The sequence below is a fragment of the Podarcis vaucheri genome, assembly GCF_965113315.1.
Source record: "Podarcis vaucheri genome assembly, chromosome: 4".
NCBI classification, from domain to species: domain Eukaryota; kingdom Metazoa; phylum Chordata; class Lepidosauria; order Squamata; family Lacertidae; genus Podarcis; species Podarcis vaucheri.
The window spans coordinates 80,708,833-80,729,398 of record NC_138762.1 but is presented as its reverse complement, the minus strand read 5'-3'; the positions used below and the strand labels follow the sequence as shown (position 1 = coordinate 80,729,398).

The 20,566-nt window shown below is 42.7% G+C and overlaps 1 protein-coding gene across 1 annotated transcript in view; it reads right to left on the bottom strand.

Moving 5' to 3' along the window:
* Positions 1-1,057: 1,057 nt before the first annotated feature.
* GCC2 (GRIP and coiled-coil domain containing 2) overlaps positions 1,058-20,566 on the bottom strand; it is a 30,683-nt gene continuing 11,174 nt past the window's right edge. Inside the window, exons 7-23 of the mRNA XM_082218544.1 lie at positions 20,357-20,417; positions 18,648-18,748; positions 16,276-16,374; positions 14,701-14,820; positions 13,275-13,439; positions 13,081-13,185; positions 11,622-11,784; positions 10,971-11,071; positions 10,774-10,851; positions 9,089-9,226; positions 7,699-7,814; positions 6,922-7,098; positions 6,467-6,684; positions 5,294-5,488; positions 4,717-4,856; positions 2,305-2,506; positions 1,058-1,230 (exon numbers count right to left, since the gene is read on the bottom strand). Of these exons, the coding sequence (XP_082074670.1) occupies positions 1,160-1,230; positions 2,305-2,506; positions 4,717-4,856; positions 5,294-5,488; positions 6,467-6,684; positions 6,922-7,098; positions 7,699-7,814; positions 9,089-9,226; positions 10,774-10,851; positions 10,971-11,071; positions 11,622-11,784; positions 13,081-13,185; positions 13,275-13,439; positions 14,701-14,820; positions 16,276-16,374; positions 18,648-18,748; positions 20,357-20,417 (2,250 nt within the window). The 3' untranslated portion in view covers positions 1,058-1,159. The remainder of the gene's footprint in view (positions 1,231-2,304; positions 2,507-4,716; positions 4,857-5,293; positions 5,489-6,466; positions 6,685-6,921; positions 7,099-7,698; positions 7,815-9,088; positions 9,227-10,773; positions 10,852-10,970; positions 11,072-11,621; positions 11,785-13,080; positions 13,186-13,274; positions 13,440-14,700; positions 14,821-16,275; positions 16,375-18,647; positions 18,749-20,356; positions 20,418-20,566) is intronic.

Genomic DNA, 20,566 nt, shown 5'->3' with positions numbered 1-20,566 from the left:
TAGAAAGTAATTGTTCTGTTTCTAGAATTGTGTTAAGCAGATGTACAAGGCAACGTGAAGTATGGACCCCTTATTAAGTGGTAAAAATGCACCTTTCCTTGGAAGAGCACCCTAGCTAGAAATTACACAGACCTGACCCTTTCCAGAGAGCCTTCATCTTCGATGACCACTGACAATTATATTTAGAATTCACAACCTTCAGCAAACTCAATCCTATTTTAGGATCTTCCCTTTCAGTAAATTTGTGAGTAGCATAATCATTGACGTCGGCGGCTACTTAAGAATCAGTACAATGCATTTCCCAATCTTTTAATTTAACGAAGTTTTCCCCCGTTTCGTTTTTGAAATGTCACTTTCTAAAGCGTCTTGTTCTTGGTGCTCATTAGCTAATGACTTTAATGCAGAATTCAAGAGGGTATATGACACACAGCAAAATCCCGAACACTAGATATTACCTTATTAAGCTTGAGAAATCACTAAATGAGTTTGGCAAGATTCCTAGAATTGAATAAATTGAATGTAGGGCAGACAGCCAGATTTTTTAAAAAAATTCTGTATGCCCCTCTTTCCTTTTGAAAGACATAAGTAATTCATAAGCTATGTCTTAAAGTACTTTGACGAGAAAAAGCATGCTTCTGATGCTGCTGGTCATAAGGAGGTGGTGATTTGAACAACAAAACTGGAAAACATGTGGTCAGACCTGTCAACTTGAGTCTGATACTCACCAGCTTGTATTGTGCATTTTTTTCTGGATAAATAAAAAATGAAGATGTCTGCTGAAGTCGGACACCCCAAACCAGAGTTCCAGTGTACATAAGGTATTTCTCCAAGTGATGGGAGAGGGCAGCTCCAGACACACACACACAAATGTGGAGCAGATCTTTCAGATTGGAGAGCTTAACAGATGTACAAGACCTCGCATACCTGTAGCCAAAGGCAGTAAAGGGGACCCAAACCTGAAAGCAGAATTCGTTGTTCACACGTCTTCTACAATCCTTAGTCAAAAATCAAGTTACCTGCTTAAAATGGCCAAAAGAGAAAATGACACAAGCTACCCTGGGGCTACACATATATATGCTTCATTCTTCAGTGTTGAGATTCTTCCCAGTGCAATTGCAAACTCTGAACGTTTGAACAAATGAGAAGTCTTATCACAGTCTTATCGCAGTCCTGACCAGCTGTGCAAGTACGACGCCCAGCCTGAAGGTTGCGATGTGCTCTCTTCCTCACCTTAAGAAAAACACACAAAAATCCTTTAAATACGAGCTAATACAGGTTTTCAATCGCACAACTAAAAGCATGATTTAAATGGCCAGTCTATTAATTGTGCCTTAAAATGTGGATATCAAATCTGACTTGAGTCAAAAGCTAACCGTACAAAACGTATAGTTAAGCAAGAATCGGCCATGGAACACTTTCTTGCAGGATCTAGGAAGACAGAATTGTAGGTGCAGAACCACATAATTGTAGAGTTGGAAGGGACCCCTGGAGGGTCATCTAGTCCCACCCCCAGCCCCCCCCATAATGCAGGAATCTTCTGCCCAACGTGGGGCTCAAGCCCACGACCCTGAGATTAAGAGTCTCATGTTCTACCGACTCAGCCATGGATAGTATAGCCATGTTAGTACAGTGGTACCTCGGGGTGCATACGCTTCAGGTTACAGACTCTGCTAACCCAGAAATATTACCTCGGGTTAAGAACTTTGCTTCAGGATAAGAACAGAAATCGGGCAGCGGCGGTGCAGCAGCAGCAGGAGGCCTCATTAACTAAAGTGGTGCTTCAGGTTAAGAACAGTTTCAGGTTAAGAACGGACCTCCGGAACGAATTAAGTACTTAACCCGAGGTACCACTGTATTATTTTCAGATCAAAAGTTGTGTTCAGCACATTGCTGAACATGCACCCCCCCAAAAAAAAAAAAACCCGCTGACCTTCTGATCGGCAAGTCCTAGGCTCTGTGGTTTAACCCACAGCACCACCCGTGTCCCTAGTTACATGTTATAGTTTACATTAAAAAACATCTAAGAAACAAGCTACCAGTGACAATTTTAATGTAAAGTTACATGTTATAGTTTACATTAAAATTGTCACTGGTAACTTGTTTCTTAGATGTTGGGAGTTCAAACCGTAGAAAGCCACTCTCTCTCCTTGCAGTTCTGACTGTACGCATGCCCTTGCAGATGGGAAGAGAGCCAGATTTCTCTCAATTTCTATCTTGCTGCAAAGCTCACCGCTAACAGCAACTGTCCCACTTCCCTTTCTCTGATAACACCAGTAGCAAAATGGAAATAAAACCTTCATGTACCTTGAGCTATCGCAACCAGTCTTCCTTTTTCTTCTGGACTCAGCTGCAGCATGGTGTCAATGACTGGCAGAAGCCTCTCTCTTTCACTGCCCGATTTGAGGAATATAAACTGGAGCAGAACATTCTTCAGATATTCCAGATTAGCAACAGATTTCTCTCGCTCTTGATTCCTTTCCAATCGCCTTATTTCACTTTTAAGAAGCTGGAGGTGAAAATCAAAGAAAGATCTCTTAAGATAACCACACGTGGACGCAAAGAAGCCCAACAGGGCACCGTCGTGACATGTTAAGACAAATGGCACGAGGAAAAGGTATGCGCAATTCTGCACTGATCCAAGTTCCTGGGCAGACTGAACGTGGCATGAAAGAACGCCGTGATACATTGAGCAGAATAGAACTTGTGCCAGTTCACACTGCTAAATTGCTTCAACATGATCATATATGCAGATACACCTGTGAATGAAGGAAAGGATAAACTTTCCTTACCTTATGAACCACCCTGAACCTTGCGATCATCATCTGAGGCCCTTTCTTTTGGTGCACCCTCCACAGGGGGTTTGGAGGGTGGTAACACAAGTGGAATGCTCTCCCCAAGGAGAGCCTGGTGCCTGGTGCCGTCCTTGTTTAGCTTTAGGCATGAAGCACAATTTCTCTTCCCCCACCCTGCACCTTTAGACTGTGAACTGAAGGATACTGTGGCCTCTTAGCTGGGTGGGATTTGCAGACCTGCCTTTTTATTGAGAGTGCTTTCTAGTATTTTATTTGAACTGTTGCACTCTTAGGTTTTTATCATCATTTTTAACTGGTTCAGTGAAAATCGCTTTGAGTTACATTCTTAAGAAAAGCAACTAACCAATGCAATAAAAGCAAACAGATTAGGTCATGCAAAGCAACTGAGTGAACAACTGCTGCATGTTTGTCTATATAACAACAACAACAGCAACATATTATTTATACTCTGCCCATCTGGCTGGATTTGGGCAGCTCCCAACAGAATATTCAAAACACGATAAAACCTCAAAAATTAAAAACTTCCCTATACTTCAAAAAGTCAGATAGTTGTTTATTTCCTTGACATCTGATGGGAGGGCGTTCCACAGGGTGGGCGCCACTACGGAGAAGGCCCTCTGCCTGGTTCTCTGAAACCTTACTTCTCACAGGGAGGGAACCGCCAGAAGGCCCTCAGAGCTGGACCTCAGTGTTTCGGCTGAACAATAGGGATGGAGACACTCCTTCAGATATACTGGACTGAGGCCTTTTAGGGCTTTAAAGGTCAGCACCAACATTTTGAATTGTGCTCAGAAACGTACTGGGAGCCAATGTAGGTCTTTCAGGTGTTATATAGTCTCGGCGGCCACTCCCAGTCACCAGTCTAGCTGTCTAGCAGCGGCAATAATGGGCACAGCCTATTTCAGATTAACTTTTTCCCATGCAGTGATGCACCCCCCCATGTGAGACCACAAGGGGAAACTCAGCAGCATGAACTGGCTCTCAGATGCACTGAAACCAGCGGAAGAAAGACACTGAGAATCTGGGTGAGAGAGGAAGCTAGAGGAAAGCCTCCTATAAAGTAGTTGCTATAGCTTCTCCTAGTGGTGACATCCCCTTCCAACAGTGTTTCAAGGAGCTGCGGGCAAGCAGGAACTCCCATAGGAAGTCAGGAAGCCAAGAATACAGGCTCCCCACATCCCGGCTTCTGGCAATTTAAAGGGGCTGGCAGTCTCAAAGTATCTGTTGGTATACGGGACACAGTCAACCTCTTTTTGAGGGTCCCTCTCCTGTTCGATCTTTCATACTTCTCACCACTGAGTCAATAGCAGTCACTGAAGCTCTCAAGCTTCTGCTTGGAAGCAGAGCTTGACTCAAGCTCGCCCCATTTCCAACTCTTTCTAATCACTTATGGGACTGTGCACCAGGAAACTGACTGTGTAAAAATGCTTTCCTCCAGTGACAGTGATGGAGTCTCCTCACCTCGTCCCAATTGCTTCACATTTCACTGTATTCTCCCTGACAGGCAACTGACATTCTTAGCTGTCAAAAATCTATTTGGCTAATTTCCAGTTCCTGATTTTCCTAGACCTCTGGGGAGGCTTTCCTACTACTACATATTCTGCCTTTTTAACATTCTTATTAGCCCACGTTCATTTACATTTCCTGACATTGCCTGATTCCTTTTCCTAGGGAAGAACCAAAAACTTAATAGGAGATTCCATTCTGTGAGGATTTGTTAGTCCTCACGATCACAAAAGTGAGGAAGACAGTATTTTTGTGAGCTGATGGGGAGAAGCTGTCAAGTTGTGGGAACGAGAATAGCACTGAGTTCACATAACCACAAAAGGATTTTTAGGCTTTGCAAACAAAAACTGATGCACCATGCAGTTCATCAGAGCTTGGTAAGGATATGCCTGCTAACCTTTATTTGTTCCATGAGGATTACGTTGGTGGCTTCCGATTCGCGCAGCAGTCCATTTAAGTGATCCGCGCTCTTCGACGTGGTGTTCAGCTTCTGCACCAACTCTTCTTTGGTGAGTTCAGCTTCCCAGTGTGGAGCTTCTAAAATGGTTCACAATAAGCCAGTTTCAAATGTGATTGATGCTTCTACTATTTCTTACAGCTGCAAGTGTGTATATGTTAAGGGGAATACAGGTTGAGCATGTTATGTGCATGGCAACCGGTGACGGTGCATGTTCGTCAGGTTTCATGAAGAACATGCACATACGTTTTCCGTAAACCTGCTGCCCTGGGATCCTGTCACAATACACAGAATCTTCAACAGGCCTTGAAGAACGTGCATCTCTAGGCTGAATTTGACATTCCCTAGGCCATATGTGCATCATCATGGCTCATGATGAGGGCTAAACATGAAGCAAGTATGACAGACCTCCATGCAACAATAAAGAAGTCGTACAACTTGTGCCAAGTTCTGCATTGTGCCAAAAACAAAACTTTAAAATACGAACTGCATCAATGCATGACCAAGCCTTCCTTACCAAATTTTGCATCAGGGGTATTAAGAAGCTGTTCCAACGATGGCATGTAAGTACTGGCAGAAGATACAGACTCTGTGTCAGTGGTTTCCATTCCTTCGCCCTCCTCCCTGGTTATAGTGTGCACATCGAGAAGAGGAAGGTCAGTGCTCCTCCGCTCTCGCAAGTTCTTTACTGGAAGGTTGGACGGAGCAGAACCTGGAAAAATAAGCCATTATAAAGCAATTCCAAGACAAAACAAAACAACTGCTTGGCAGGGGGTTGGACTCGATGGCCCTTGTGGTCTCTTCCAACTCTATGATTCTATGATTCTATGATTCTATGAAAACATTTGGAAGGGAATTACCTAAACATTGTTAACAGCCTATATTTTTTTAAAGTAACAAAAGACACACTGCTGTACAACATAGAAATGCCCCAGGATAACTGTTGATTCATTCCTGAAGCAGAACAGGGGTCAGGAAACATTTTCAGCAGGGGGCCAGTCAGACCTTGTGTGGCCGGACTATATATTCTTCTTTTTTTTGGGGGGGGGGGACACGAATTCCTATGCCCCACAAATGACCCAGAAATGCATACATTCTACTCATGTAAAAACAGCAGGCAGGCCCCACAAATCACCCAGAGATGCATTTTAAATAAAAGGACACATTCTACTCATGATTCCTGGACCGTCCACGGGCTGGATTGAGAAGGTGACTGGGCTAGATCTGGTCCCCGGGCCTTAGTTTGCCTACCCATGATCTAATCCCTACCCACCTGGATATAAAAACAGTAACAGAGGTGGTTTCAGGGCAGCTCCTGCAAGCACTTGCTCAGCTACAGGAAGGAGGTGGAAGCCCTCAGACCTCCGTACAGCATGAGACCTGGCGGAGGGGCAAATTTTGGACTGGCTCAGGGTGCTGTAATACCAAAGTCTGCCCCGATAGGCTCTGCAGAGGTGCCCCCCCCCCAAAAAAAAAACAACCCTCTGCTACCATCCTGCCTAACAGGAAAACTAGTCCTGCCACAGGACATTGTGTAATAGGAGACTCGAATCGGTGACAGAATGGGCAATTCACCTTACATGAAGCTGGGGAATAGAGTCCTAAGTGGAGTTTATTCGACAAGCACAGAAACAGTTGCTAGGTGAGCTCAGCTCAGCATTATTCCTTCAGTGAGTATCGGATAACTTACTTTTGGTGTTTGGCTCGCTTTTGAGTTGAAAAAGCTGGGCTTCTACTTTGGACAGCTGCTGCTGCAAGGTCTCCACAGTCTTCCTGTGCTCTTCTTGCAGGTGCCGGACTTGATCGCGGAAACTGTTGCGAAGAGCTTCATTCTGGGCTGTCAGCTGGCTGACAATCTGCGCGTGCTCCGACTTCATCACCATGTTTTCAGACTGGATTGTGCAGAGCCTGGAAGGTATTTCCACCCAACCAAAGAATGTCCATGTTAGTTAAACGAGGAACTGTTAATGATGTCTCAACTTAGGGAGGGGGTGGAGAACAGCAAGAATTTATTGAAACATCTTCCCACCATAGGAACACCGAAGGCATGGAGGCTTTTAGCTCCAAAGATCCGCTTGGGCACAAAATTCAAAGATGAAACACCAGTCATCAGTACAATGGAATTTACAAGGTGTATTAACATACTTTTCTCGGAGCTCTGCTTCCTTTGCCACAGTCTCCTGAAGAATTTTGTTGTGCCTTTCCAGTAGAGTGTCGTGTTCAGTCTGCAGTGACTGAAGCTCGGTTATATTCATTTGTAAGTTATGCTGAGTGTCTTGCAATTTGATCTTCAGTTGGTCTATTATATTTTCCATGTGTTCTCTAAAGAAAAGAAAAACACACTACTAAACATGGCAAGCGTGTACCTTTTCCTGAACCTTCAAGTGTACCTTCCTAAATCACAAAAAAAATGGAATTCTTCTGTGCTTTGCTAGTCTTCTATGACTGAATCTACATGGTTCCAAATCCGTAACAGAATTGAAGAATGTAAGGCTGAAAGAAGTGATGAATGGATCTGAATTTCATCATACACACCCAAAGCAAATCAAACTTTTGTATTTTGGAACAAGCGGAACTCCACAAACAAGAGCGTGGAAGTTTGCCACATCGTATGGCTGCTGCATGCTAAATGGACTGGAGAAATACAAGCAGGATCACAACGACTGCATCGGAGGAGAGGGAAGTTAAATAGAGGTATATTTTAGTGTTACATCTGAATCAGACAAATATTAAGTGTACTATGAACCTTTTTTGTCTTTATTTCCACTTGGAACTAAGTAAGATTCTAGATCTACTTTGCAAATACACTGAGGCAATCTGTGAACTGAGAAACTTTGATCCCTAAGATTAACAAATGCCCTGAGAATGGAATTTTGATTTAAACCAGCATCCACCAAAGCCTTCCAACCGTGCAACACTTACCTTTCTTGCTTGGTCACATCCGCTTCAGAGTGAGAAGACTTATTCTTCTGTTTTAAAACATTATGAACGCGGACTTTGTAGCTTTCAAATTCAGAGGTTACAGCAGAGTATTCTGCCTGCAATGCCATATGGGGGCAGAAGGTTATTTCAATTTGCATAAGGAACAAAACCTAAACGTTACTTGTGATGCACATGTAGATATACACATCCAATCACACACTTCTTTTTTAATTAGAGAAATATTACACCCCTCCCTTGAGCTTCACAGGATAAACTGTTCTTAAATGATGACAGTAAAAAAACAAAACACCTTTGTTTCAAAGGCACATTATTTGTAGCTTCAATGCACACATTTAATGCATGACCAAGTACAATGCTATTTTGTAATCCAAGTGTAACCAACGACAACCAATAACAATTACAATGCAAGCCAGGGGCAGAAACCTCACAAGCCATGCTTCTGTTCCATGACACATCCTGCCATCACAAGCCAGTCCCCTCCTACACACACATCAATCACACGCCTAGTTATAACTGACACGGATTCTGAGTCATTCTGCTTTGTAAAAGCAACCAAGAAGATAGATAATTCTATGTTCAGTTTGGAAGTCTGCTGAAGAGCATGCAAAATAACACTGCCCAGAAAGCAAAAACAGCAATCATTTATCTTTGTGCAGTAAACACAAAGGGGTGGGAGGTTCAAGCAGTACAAGCGTTCTTTGCAACTGATTGAAAACTCTTTGTAACTTGATTCCCCTTCCTGCTCCCCAAAATATCCTTATGGGTAATACAGCTTTTTCCACTCCACTCCATCTGTTACAAAGTACAAATCCCAACTTTCGCCAGTTCGGGTGTTCTAAATGCAGCTGAATTACCTTCCATACAATCAGATTAATTTAACCTGTATATCGCAAAGCCTAAAATAATATCTATATACATACTGTGGTGCTTAGCACCTCTAACTTTAACCTCCTTGCAACCAGTCAGACTTTTCTCTTTTATGCTGCATTTGTATCTAAGACATAGCAACACCAGGAAAGTCTACCAGTCATGGATATACGGCAAAATTGAAAGAAAAGTAAGATACCAAGCAGTTTTGCTCATAGGGAAAGATGACGAATTAATTCTCCTAAAAGGAACTGTTGCATGCCATGGTGAGCATTTGGTCTTTAGAACTAAGATTGACTTTAATAAAAACATTGGCTCTTCACAAGCCCCTTGGAGATCTGAGAGGCGCACAAAGCTGGGAAACTTAATAATTCATTTTTCAAAAGTACTGAATGTCAGGCAGCATCTCCCAACCTCTAAGCAACTGTTAAGATGCTTACTGGACGTTTTCATAGAGGAGCCATTCCTTAGGAACTGGAATCCCTCCCCCACAAGAAAATACCTTTGCTGTACTACATTCCTCTTGAAGAGCTGCTAATTTCTGCTGATAAGTACTCTGCACCCTCTGGTGTTGCTCTAGTGAAGTCCGCAGGTGTTCCTGTATCCTGTGTTTTTCTGAGGTTATATCGGCCAACTGGATCTGTAAAAGGACATTCACAGATCCAAAAGATTTGAATTTAGCGGTTGACAATGTTGTTTTCTCATTAAATGAAAAGTTATTGCTACAAGTTTCCATTTTGGATTGGACGGTAATAAGGAATATCAAATTGACAAAATCTGAAGCTTCCAAGAACCCTCTGGAACAATTTTGGTGGCACAGGAATACCTTTACTTTGCTTTTTCACTCTTTTCCATAGCAAAAGTGCTCCACTTAGCAGCTTAGGTCTGGTTGTTGCAAAAGAGGATACTGTTTTGTTGCTAAATTCGAAAATATGTAAATGGTCAAATGTTTAACAAGTGGCATGAAGCGATGAATTCAAGTAGTTGCAATTAACCAAGAGCTACTTGATATAAAAACATCCTTACACATAAAGTTGCACGTAAAAACTGTGTATGAAATTTTTGTCATGGAATTTATAGCCTGGAATTCCTGCAGCTTCCAAAAATGTATTCACGTGGAGAAAAAATGAGACACACCATTTTGGCCAAAGACTTTAGTCATATGTGACATTGTATATTTCTCACTGCACTAATGTAGGAAAAAAAGTGAAATGAATATAACATTGACCACAAAACATAGTGGCGTGGCATGAGTGGAGAACAGATGCAGCTTGGCAATCCAATTTACAAGCTGCTTTTAGTTTTATTAAAAGGAATATATTTGGAACAATCCTGTCAAGCATTTTGGGGCCCCACACTGATTTCAATAGGAGTTGTCCGCACACGCCTAACTCAACAGACTTTAAAAGGCTCAGTTTTGATTGGATTGTGCCCAGTTTCTTTATTCTCAGACTTGAAATCTATCCTGGGCATTGGGGAGGGCCTGGGTACAGAAAACGACCACAATGACATCCAGATCCAAAAGCATGTAATAGCAGTATGTACACAACTACTCCAAAGTAAAGGGACGCGGGTGGTGCTGTGGTCTAAACCACAGAGCCTAGGGCTTGCCGATCATAAGGTCGGCGGTTCGAATCCCCAACGACAGGGTGAGCTCCTGTTGCTCAGTCCCTGCTCCTGCCAACCTAGCAGTTTGAAAGCACATCAAGTGCAAGTAGATCAATACTCTGGCGGGAAGGTAAACGCCGTTTCCGTGTGCTGCTCTGGTTCGCCAGAAGCAGCTTAGTCATGCTAGCCACATGACCCGGAAGCTGTACGCCAGCTCCCTCGGCCAATAAAGCGAGATGAGCGCCACTACCCCAGAGTCGTCCGCGACTGGACCTAACGGTCAGGGTTCCCTTTACCTTTAATCCAAAGTAACACCACCAAACTCAGTGGTGCTTATTCTGGAAACTGAGTCAAAGAGTGCATCCTTACTTAGTAAGGTTTTATTGATTTCAATGCAACTTATTTGTAAATACGTAACAGCAGAATGTCATCTTGAAAAATGTAGTATTTCAGGGAGATAGCATGTATGATAGCAATTGATTGCAGTTACGGTTTTTAACATACAGCTTTAGCTACCACTCTGGGGAGGTGCAACACTGTGCATCTCACTATTTTTTATTGGGGGGGGGGAGAGCTTGCCTTATAAACTTCGACTTGCTGCTGACTTGCTTCCAACTCCCCTTTTAAAGATGCTTGAAGCCTCAGAAGTTCATTTCCCTGCAAAACAAGAGCATCTTGAATAATTTAGCACTATGCTGCAGAAGAGCGAAATGAAGCAGCACCATTATTACTGTGTCAGAAGAGAGAACAAATTATTAGAAAGCACAGGGACTTACTGCTTGCTTTGAGTCAGCCAATTCCTTTTTCGTTTTCACCAGCAGCTGTTTGATCTTCGTGTTTTTCCCCTCATACTCTTGTACAGTATTCTGGAATGATTCTAGTGAACAAAGTAAACGTTGAAGGTAATTATTCAGAAAGCAAGCAGCAGAACTTTCAATGAAATTCTTCCAAAGTTTCCTATAAAGGCTTGGAAAGAAGAAATGAAGCTTCCTTCTTGCTCCTTGATTTAAACTTTTTACTAGAATTAAAACTATACCAGAATGTTGCAATTTTCACTTTAAAATACTATTTTCAGATAAGAAATGCTTTAAACCCAACTAAAAATCTAGACATCCTTTTAGAAGAAATAAGAGTGAATGAACAGCCATAAAGATTTATCATTGATGTGAAAAAATATTTCTAAGGGGTGTTGGCTTTTCCAACCTACTGAACTTTAAACATTTGTGAAGTGGCATATACGGCCACTGATTTGTAAATGCTATGGCACTTTGTTAATCCTATCTACTGGATAAGAGGCCATTGACCTCTGTTTGGAGAATGTAGCTTCTCTGCTATTCTGAGGCATACCTATAAAAAACCCTCTTACTGTACTGAAACATCCACAAAAACTTATTTAGACACAAGGAGGAGTTTAGTGCGCTACTCACTGATTTCTTCCTGCAGAGTCTCTTGCTTCTGCTTCTGAATTTTAATCTCTTGCTCAAGGTCTTCAATTCTGCTGCTTTTGTCAGTAATCTTTTGATTAAGTTCTTTTACACAACGCTCATAATCAGCCATTTCCATGTCCATCACTGTACTCTTATGCGCATCCTGTAGGTTTACAAACACACGGCACCTGCAAGTTTTAACTTCTACCGCTGCTTTGGCTGGTCCCGTAGACCTAACCTTCCTGCCAAACATTTATTCTTTAGCCCCGTTTAACATGCCATGGAATACCCAAATAAAAAACAAGATTCTATATATCAGGCACATCCAACTCCAAAGAGACTGCAATCTACTCCCAGTATAAAATAAATGGCAGTGATCTACCCACTGTTGAGCTTTGGGGGGGGGGGGTAGGTAGCCAAAGTTGTCAAACTTTTTTGGGGGTGGGGGTGGCCAGAATTGTTCAGCTTTTTTCACAAAGCGCTACAAATAAGTTTGCTTTAGCATTCCACATTTCAAAACGTTCACAAATGCTGTGGCACCAACACAGGAAACTAGCGCCGGGAGATGGAGGCGAGGACATTACTTGTCCGCAATCGACCAAGTTAAGGGGTGATATGATAGCCATGTTCAAATATATAAAAGGATGTCACATAGAGGAGGGAGAAAGGTTGTTTTCTGCTGCTCCAGAGAAGCGGACACGGAGCAATGGATCCAAACTACAAGAAAGAAGATTCCACCTAAACATTAGGAAGAACTTCCTGGCAGTAAGAGCTGTTTGACAGTGGAATTTGCTGCCAAGGAGTGTGGTGGAGTCTCCTTCTTTGGAGGTCTTTAAGCAGAGGCTTGACAACCATATGTCAGGAGTGCTCTGATGGTGTTTCCTGCTTGGCAGGGGGTTGGACTCGATGGCCCTTGTGGTCTCTTCCAACTCTATGATTCTAAGTTCGTGTGGCGATCTACCTGTCAATCGCGATCGACTGGTTGGATATCCCTGCTGTATATGAATCACCAACAACTTGTGAATTGGCCTGGAGTCCCCATGCTGAATCAGCAGGTCCCTTGGCCTTTAGAAGAGACTTGGAGGAGGGGGGAAACCCAGCAAAGACCTATTCTGTAGTTCTGCATGCTCTTTTATGGATTCTGCCTTCTGAAGAAGAAGAAGAGTTTGGATTTGATATCCCGCTTTATCACTACCCGAAGGAGTCTCAAAGCGGCTAACAATCTTCTTTCCTTTCCTCTGTGAGGTGAGTGGGGCTGAGAGACTTCAGAGAAGTGTGACTAGCCCAAGGTCACCCAGCAGCTGCATGTGGAGGAGCGGAGACGTGAACCCAGTTCACCAGATTACGAGTCTACTGCTCTTAACCACCACACCACACTGGCTCTGAGTGAAAAGATGGTAAATATGCAAAGAAAAGACAGGGGGAAAAAGAGAGAGGTAGATATAAACTACCAGGCTACCTTCTTTGCCAACTCCAGCTCTTCTAGAATTTTCTGGAGATGCTTCTTTTCTTTCTGAAGTTGTGTTTGAAGTTCTTCAACTTCTTTTGCAGCATTAGTGTGGTCCTGCAAAGAAAATAGCGCAAGGGCTACTCATTCAGAAATAGCTATCTTACTCTGTTCTACTTTCTGCTCTCCTAGCACATGTCACTCACCTTTATCTTTTGTTCTTTTAGAAGCTTTTCAGCTTCGAGTTCTTTATCGACTTTTGCTTTGGCCCTCTGAGTTTCCAGTAGCTGTGTTTCTAGCAGCTTAGTGTTAGTTTGCAAAGTCTGAACACGAGTCAAGAGGTCTTCATTAGCAGAACGCCACTGGTCTTGCTAAAAAGGATAGTAGCAGCATTAGCAGAGTCAGGATGGGAAATATTCAGCTACACCAATTAAAACACTGGGGATTTCACCCAGATACCATTTTCAAAAGCCAGACTCCCCCCCCCCAGTGTGAGGCTTAAAATAACTTGCTTAAAAGCCTTCAGTTCACACAGGCTTGCCATGTAGTGTGAACAGCCATACTTTGTATGCCACTAAATATATGACACTGTTTTTCTGAATTTTATTTTGTATATGCTTTACAGTATTACGGCATACACCATTCTGGTATTTTCTACATTGAACTGCACTGGAATTCTTACCAAAAAACACCCCCCTAACATAAACATACTTGAAAAATATTAATTGCTTTTAACCCACTTTTGTTACTTTAATGGCCCGAGTCCTGGATACATCGATCTCAGGAGAGCTTAAATATGCCTGATTCTAAGCAAATGTATGATTCAACTGGTTCCTTTCTGCAAATTGTCCCTAGTGGTAATGATACAGCACAAGAAAACTACTGCAGACAACCCTGCGTGATATAACATTTTGGTCAGTTGGAACAGATATTAATGATCAGAATAACTTTCCCATAGTTCCCCGGAAGGACAAAGATATCTAATACAAGTTGGCTCATTTCTTATATACTTATACATTGCTTATATACAATATACTTAAAGAACTGCATAATTTAAGAATACATTGGGGTGGGGATAGTGAACCACCTGTCTAACAAAACTTATTTCCACTTTAAAAAATAAATCTGTGCCACCTTCAGAGGCACTAAATACTATCTAAACAATATTTTTTTAATGAAACTCAAGATTAAACCTTTATGTTCTTCTGTGAAAATAAAGAGCCAGATTTCATTATAGACTTTTTCTACCTTTGTATTAAAAAAAAAATCAGTCTTTTGGATTGGTAGCAATCAGCTATGATAGTGAAAAAAAGCCTCCATTCCAGGCAGCCCTGCTGTGAACTAAAAATGGTGTGGGCTGGGGGAAGAGTGGGGATGCTGTTACCCTCAAGACCTGCAGTAGGTTTCTCAGAGTCATGTGGCTGGCCACTCTTGGAAAGAAACAGTGCTCAGCTAGAAAACAAGTGAAGTGCCCAAGATCACAAACAGGGGCTCAAGCCCTGCAAATGCAAAATTCATTTTCTAGTCTCAAGACTGCTCACTCCCCAATCTCCTCCCATTAATTCTCACTTTTGCTCCCCCCACCCCAAATAAGAACAAATTCCATTTGTATATATGTTATATAAACAGCACCTGCTGAGTAGAGTTTTCCAGTTGTCTCGTCAGGTCATCTATTTGATGTTCAAATTTACGAACTCGCTCTTTTTCAATGTCCAGCTGCTCTGCCTGCTTGTCAAACTCTGTTAAAAGATTCTTGGAGCACATACACATTCTATTAAGCCTTTATTTACGAGCCCACAACGTTCTGTATGCATAAGCAGCCATATTCTTTGTCAGGGTAGCACCAGGAAACAGAGCTACTTCTTAACATGGAAATAAACCTAGATTTTATTTCCTGGATACCTGTCTGAAAGATCTGCACTGGTGCATCCGACAGCAACTATACTGTTATATACCGCAAAGCAAAATGGCATGCTAGATGAAGGCATTAAAAGTTCACATTATGTTTATCCCCATGTCATGAACTTGGGATGGGCCCAACAAGCAGCCAATCTTCAGCATCTCTGCTGAAAATATCTGGGAAGTTGTGTTCTAACATGGAATCGTACTGCTTTAAAAACAGGCAAAATGAAATAATTGCTACTTAAGTTTTTTTTAAAAAAATATACCTGGTCAAAGATTCAAATATGTACCATTTCAGTCGACTTACTAGAAAACTATTAAAATATTAGATGCCACTGTACAATTAGACATGCTAAAATGTATAAAGATGATGACAGATCTTTGTGAGAAGCCAGGGGTAGAGAGGGCTGATTCTTATCACTGTTAGTGGTTTCTTCAGAAGATAAAAAGATTTTAGAGGAAAATAACAGTAAAACTTAATATCCTGCAACTGAATAGACTGTCTGACCCAGGCGTTTATTTAGTAATGTACTTTAATGACTCCACTCTCTCAAATAAAGAGAATCTACTATGTAATACACTGTCATTACTGTGCCTTACATATGCCAAATGGGGGAACCAAAGTAAAAACTCCATTAATTTTGAGAAGGGTGTATGAAATTGTGGGAGTTGGTCCTATTGAGCAAAATCACATGGACCTTGTGAGTCAAACAAGATCATCTGAACAAAATTTGAGAAGGAATTATGTATTCGATGTAATAGATTAACATCCAAGAGATGGAAGTAGATGCATACTTATATTCGAAAACCTTTTTTGAAAAGAGCAAAATGTTGCTGGTAAAGCAAAGCATAAAAGCACGTGGGGACTAACATCTGAGTCAATTCACACACAGAAACTAGGGTTACCATGCAATGGGTAAGGCAGATCTATATCTGAGTCCTTGCCTCTGCTTTTTCCATTCTGTTAGATAGAATGGAGTTTGGGATACAAATCCTGACCATTTTTGAACTGCCCTGCTTATAAACAGCAACAATAGGTTCGGCAGGATCCTTCTGTGAGTTTTGTGCCATGTAAAAATAAATAAATGATGTAAGAGCGAAACACCTTAGAAAAATCCACACTAACAAAGCTGTAAGCAGAGGGGTTTTGGGCACAGTGCTGTCCACTGCAAACACAGCCCCTGCTTATAACTCCCCAGCAGCTGAAATGCAGGTGCTTGGGAACAGTGTGGGCACAAGCTCAGAGAAGCCCAAAGCGCTTCAAGCACAGCAGGAAGTGATGAAGATAAAGTAACTGTCCTTTACCTTATAGCTCTCTGCTGTCTGAATGATGTCTCCCATTGACGTTGACAGCTGCTGTCTCTCTGACTGCAATAACTTCACCTCTTCTCTAAGTGACTGTGCCTAAGTGCAAAGAAAGATATGAACCCTTGTTACTTCTACCAGTGATTGGACCCGAAGACAACCTTCTGTGAATGAAAAAAAAGGGGAGGGGATTTCACTAACTCTCACCTCCCCTGAAACTTCCCACGCTACCTCCTACCTTGTTTCCTCTGGAGCATATTTTCACAGTGTGCAGTGAAGCCAGGACCCAAGAGTGACCCACTCCCTGAGATCAGCAGACACCAAAACCCAGCCCTCAATAGCAAGTTCCATGTACTGTAGATTTGAAGCTCTTTGTCACAGAGACGCATTGACCAACCCTATTCAGCATGAGGACTATATTGTGTTAGAATTCCTGCTCCATGATTGCAGTCATGGGATTGTTGTCTTTCACATGATGGTGTATGTTTTGAGTTCAGAGTGAGAAGTGACAGAGACAGGATGTTTGTCTTACTGTGTTCCGTGAACTGGGACTATTATCCTTTGTTCTTTCTCTTTGCTGTCTGATAATAAGGAGAGAGGGAGCCGTGTTGCAGTGCTCTGTGTGTGTTTATATGTAAATAAAGTAGATTAGCCAAAATGCTGAGTTGCTGAGGTCTGTTACGCATGATGCGCAAACTCTGCGGATCCCTAAGTGTGCCGGTGTCGGTTGGCATCGGTCGCTGTGATGTTCGGGCTGAAGAAAGCCTTTGAAGCTCCCTAACGATTGACCAGGAGGGAGAGAACATGCCAATCGGGCATGTGTCTCTGCCAGGGTCCTACTCAAGTGTAGGCTGAGCTCCTGATATATTGACCCTCAGTCAGCCACTCCCCTGAGGGCAATATGGCAGCAGTGAGCATGGCTGCTGCATGAATACACAAACATATACTCACCACACATGGACGTTTACCACATACAAACATCAGAGTGGCAGTCACTGAGCATTCGTTTCCTTAGTCATAGATACACTATTTCACACACATGTATACAGAATCGGCACTTCCAGCATTCCTGACCCATGTTGGGGTGGCTGAAAAAGCTACTTTTTTTTAACTCCGCACAGAAGGATCTGTGCTGGCAAAAGACAGCCTGGAGTGAGGGAAAAAATGCTGCCTTTCACTCTTAAATGTATACTCACTGCTCTTTAGAGATCAGACAGAGTAGTTTATATCCTGAACAGATCTCAGGAGATAAAACCCCCTTAGATCAGGAGATAAAGCAGCGGGGGCTCAAATCAGGCCACTTCTTGTGGCTTGGCAGACAAGATGCAGCTCATAGGTCATGGGTTAGTCATTCGTGCCATAAAGAGAATGAGGAACAGCAAATCCAACCTTCCTTGCAGCTCCCAGTACGTTTCCAAGCACAATTCAAAGTGTTGGTGCTGACCTTTAAAGCCCTAAACGGCCTCAGCCCAGTATACCTGAAGGAGAGTCTCCACCCTCATCGTTCAGCCCAGACATGAGATCCAGCACCGAGGGCCTTCTGGCGGTTCCCTCATTGGGAGAAGTAAGGTTACACGGAACCAGGCAGAGGGCCTTCTCAGTAGTGGCGCCCGCCCTGTGGAACGCCCTCCCACCAGATGTGAAGGAAATAAGCAGCTATCTTCTTTTTAAATGACATCTGAAGGCAGCCCTGTTCAGGGAAGTTTTTAATGTGTGACATTTTAATGTATTTTTAATCTTTGTTGGAAGCCACCCAGAGTGGCTGGGGAAACCCAGCCAGATGGGCAGGGTAATAATAATAATAATAATAATAATAATAATAATAATAATAATAATAATAATAATAATAATAATAATATCTTTCAAGGAAGACCTGAACAGACAGGAAATTCCAAATGTGTGGGTTGTATTGGCTTCCAAACTTGTGTATTCACTGTAAAAGGCATGGCAACTCCACATGTAGAATGGTGTCCATTTCCCTTTTCCCCATGTAAGTACTGCCACGCAGGAAAAAATGAGATGTATGAAACAGCCATTTGGCAAAGACCAAAACCTCTCAAGTCAACGCTGAATCTGCCTGCCCTGGTTTCAAGGTCTTTATAACTTCCATCTTCTCCGGCTCATATGAATCCAGTCCTCTAAAGTAGGCAGACATTTTGTCAAAACTGAAACTAAAGACTGAGGTTAGATGAGAATGGAGGCTACCAAAGTGCCACCAGCCCATTAACAATCACAAATGAGAAAACTTTGGAACCATCCTACTCAGAACAACTTAAAAGCAGGCCTAAAAAGACCTGTGTGGCCCCAGAAACACATTACCAAACATCTCACGAGGAATTGGTACAAAACATATGGAACTTGATTCCAGTTACCTCTTTCCTGCTGCATTCCAGTTCTTTCCTTAATTTCACAGCAACAGCTTTAATTTTATTTCCTTTTTCTTCTTTCTCTTTCAGTTGTCTTTCCAAATTCACTGAATGAACAAACAAAACCTATTTTAAAATGTGAAGGCAAAAACATCTTTCTGAAATAAGAAATAATTCATTAATAAGTATGAGCTTCATTATACCGTATTTTTCGCTCTATAACACGCACCTGACCATAACACGCACATAGTTTTTAGAGGAGGAAAACAAGAAAAAAATATTCTAAACGAAACAGTGGATGTATGTTTTTTGTGGTTCATGCTGTGGCCACAGACATGTGATCTGACGGTGAGTTTGGGGTGACCCAGTGCAAAAATCCTGAGGATCCATGTGGATCCGTGCTTTGTAACCATGTTTTAAGTGGGGAGGGAAGGAAAAGCACTCAAGGGACAAGGAGCACGTGTGGGGTGTGTGGAGAAGGATGCTGCTAATAATGCAGGAGAGGCTCCTCTCCGGCTTTGCTGCTTTAAAACAAGCAGGCTCTGCTTCTCTCCCTCCTCCCTGGCAAGGAAACCACGATAGTAACCGCTCTGAGACAAATCGAGAAAAATTGCGACCAACACTCTCCCCCAACAAGCACAGTGAGGTCAAAACACACACATACACGCAGAGAGAGAACTGGCCCTAAAGTCGCAGGGCGCTGGAAGTCGCAGGGGCGCTGGAAGTTGCAGGGGCGCTGGGGGAGTGAACGGGAAGCAAGAGAAGGAGAAGGATCCCTCACAGACACACAGAATATCAATCCTAAAGTCGCAGGGGCGCTGGGAGAGCGCAGGGGGGCTGGGAGAGTGAACGGGAAGCAAGAGAAGGAGAAGGTGCCCTCACACACAGAGAGACACACAGAGTGTCAATTCTAAAGTCGCAGGGGCACAGGGAGAGCGCAGGGAGAGTGAACGGGAAGCAAGAGAAGGAGAAGGAGCCCTCACACACACAGAGACACACAGAGTGTCAATTCTAAAGTCGCAGGAGCGCAGGGAGAGTGAAGGGGAAGCAGGAGGAGGAGAACGATAGCTCAAGCACACACACACACACAGCCCCTACAGTGGCTAATCCAAAATCGGACAGCAAAAAACTGCAGGCAGGGACAGAGAGCAGGGGTTGTTTTAAAGCAGCCAACTCCCGCTCTGCTTCTCTCTCTCCTCCCCGGCTCCGCTAGCTGACAGGAGCCGCTTACACCCGCTTTGCTGTTTCAACGCGAGCCACGGACTGCTCACAACTGCAGCAGATTCCCCCGCCATCTGTAGGCATTCACTCCATAACATGCACAGACATTTCCCCTTACTTTCTAGGAGGAAAAAACTGCGTGTTATGGAGCGAAATTTACGGTATTCATTAAGCAATTAAGAAATGCTTTTAAATCACATCCCATAACTAGATCTATTTACACACCACCTCATACAAATTAACCCACACATCGTTCATATGTTTTCTTTTCTTTTTTAAAATGGAAGCCATACATTTCAGGATTCAAAAGCAGCCTGGAAATAGAGGACTCACAGACCGAACACCCTATTTTGTCTTTATCAGAGCAAAGTATCTCCAGAAGATGCAACTTACTCAGGTTGCAGATTTGTGAGATGTGACGGAAACAAACATTAAATACTCAATAATTATTTACACAGCAGCAAACCTGGTTAAAAAGATATATATATATATACCCATTTTTTCTGCTTCTGATAACTGCTGGTCATCTTTAGCAGAAGACTCCTCGACAGAAGCCTGCATTGCAAACACAATAAATTAGATGGATAGCTTGATCCTATCACTGAATGTAACTCATCTAAAGTAAGAGAGACAGAGCTTGTCCCGGAAATGCTGTCTGAGAAGCACTTATTGATGCAATTTTCTCTCCAAACAGTAGAGCAGCG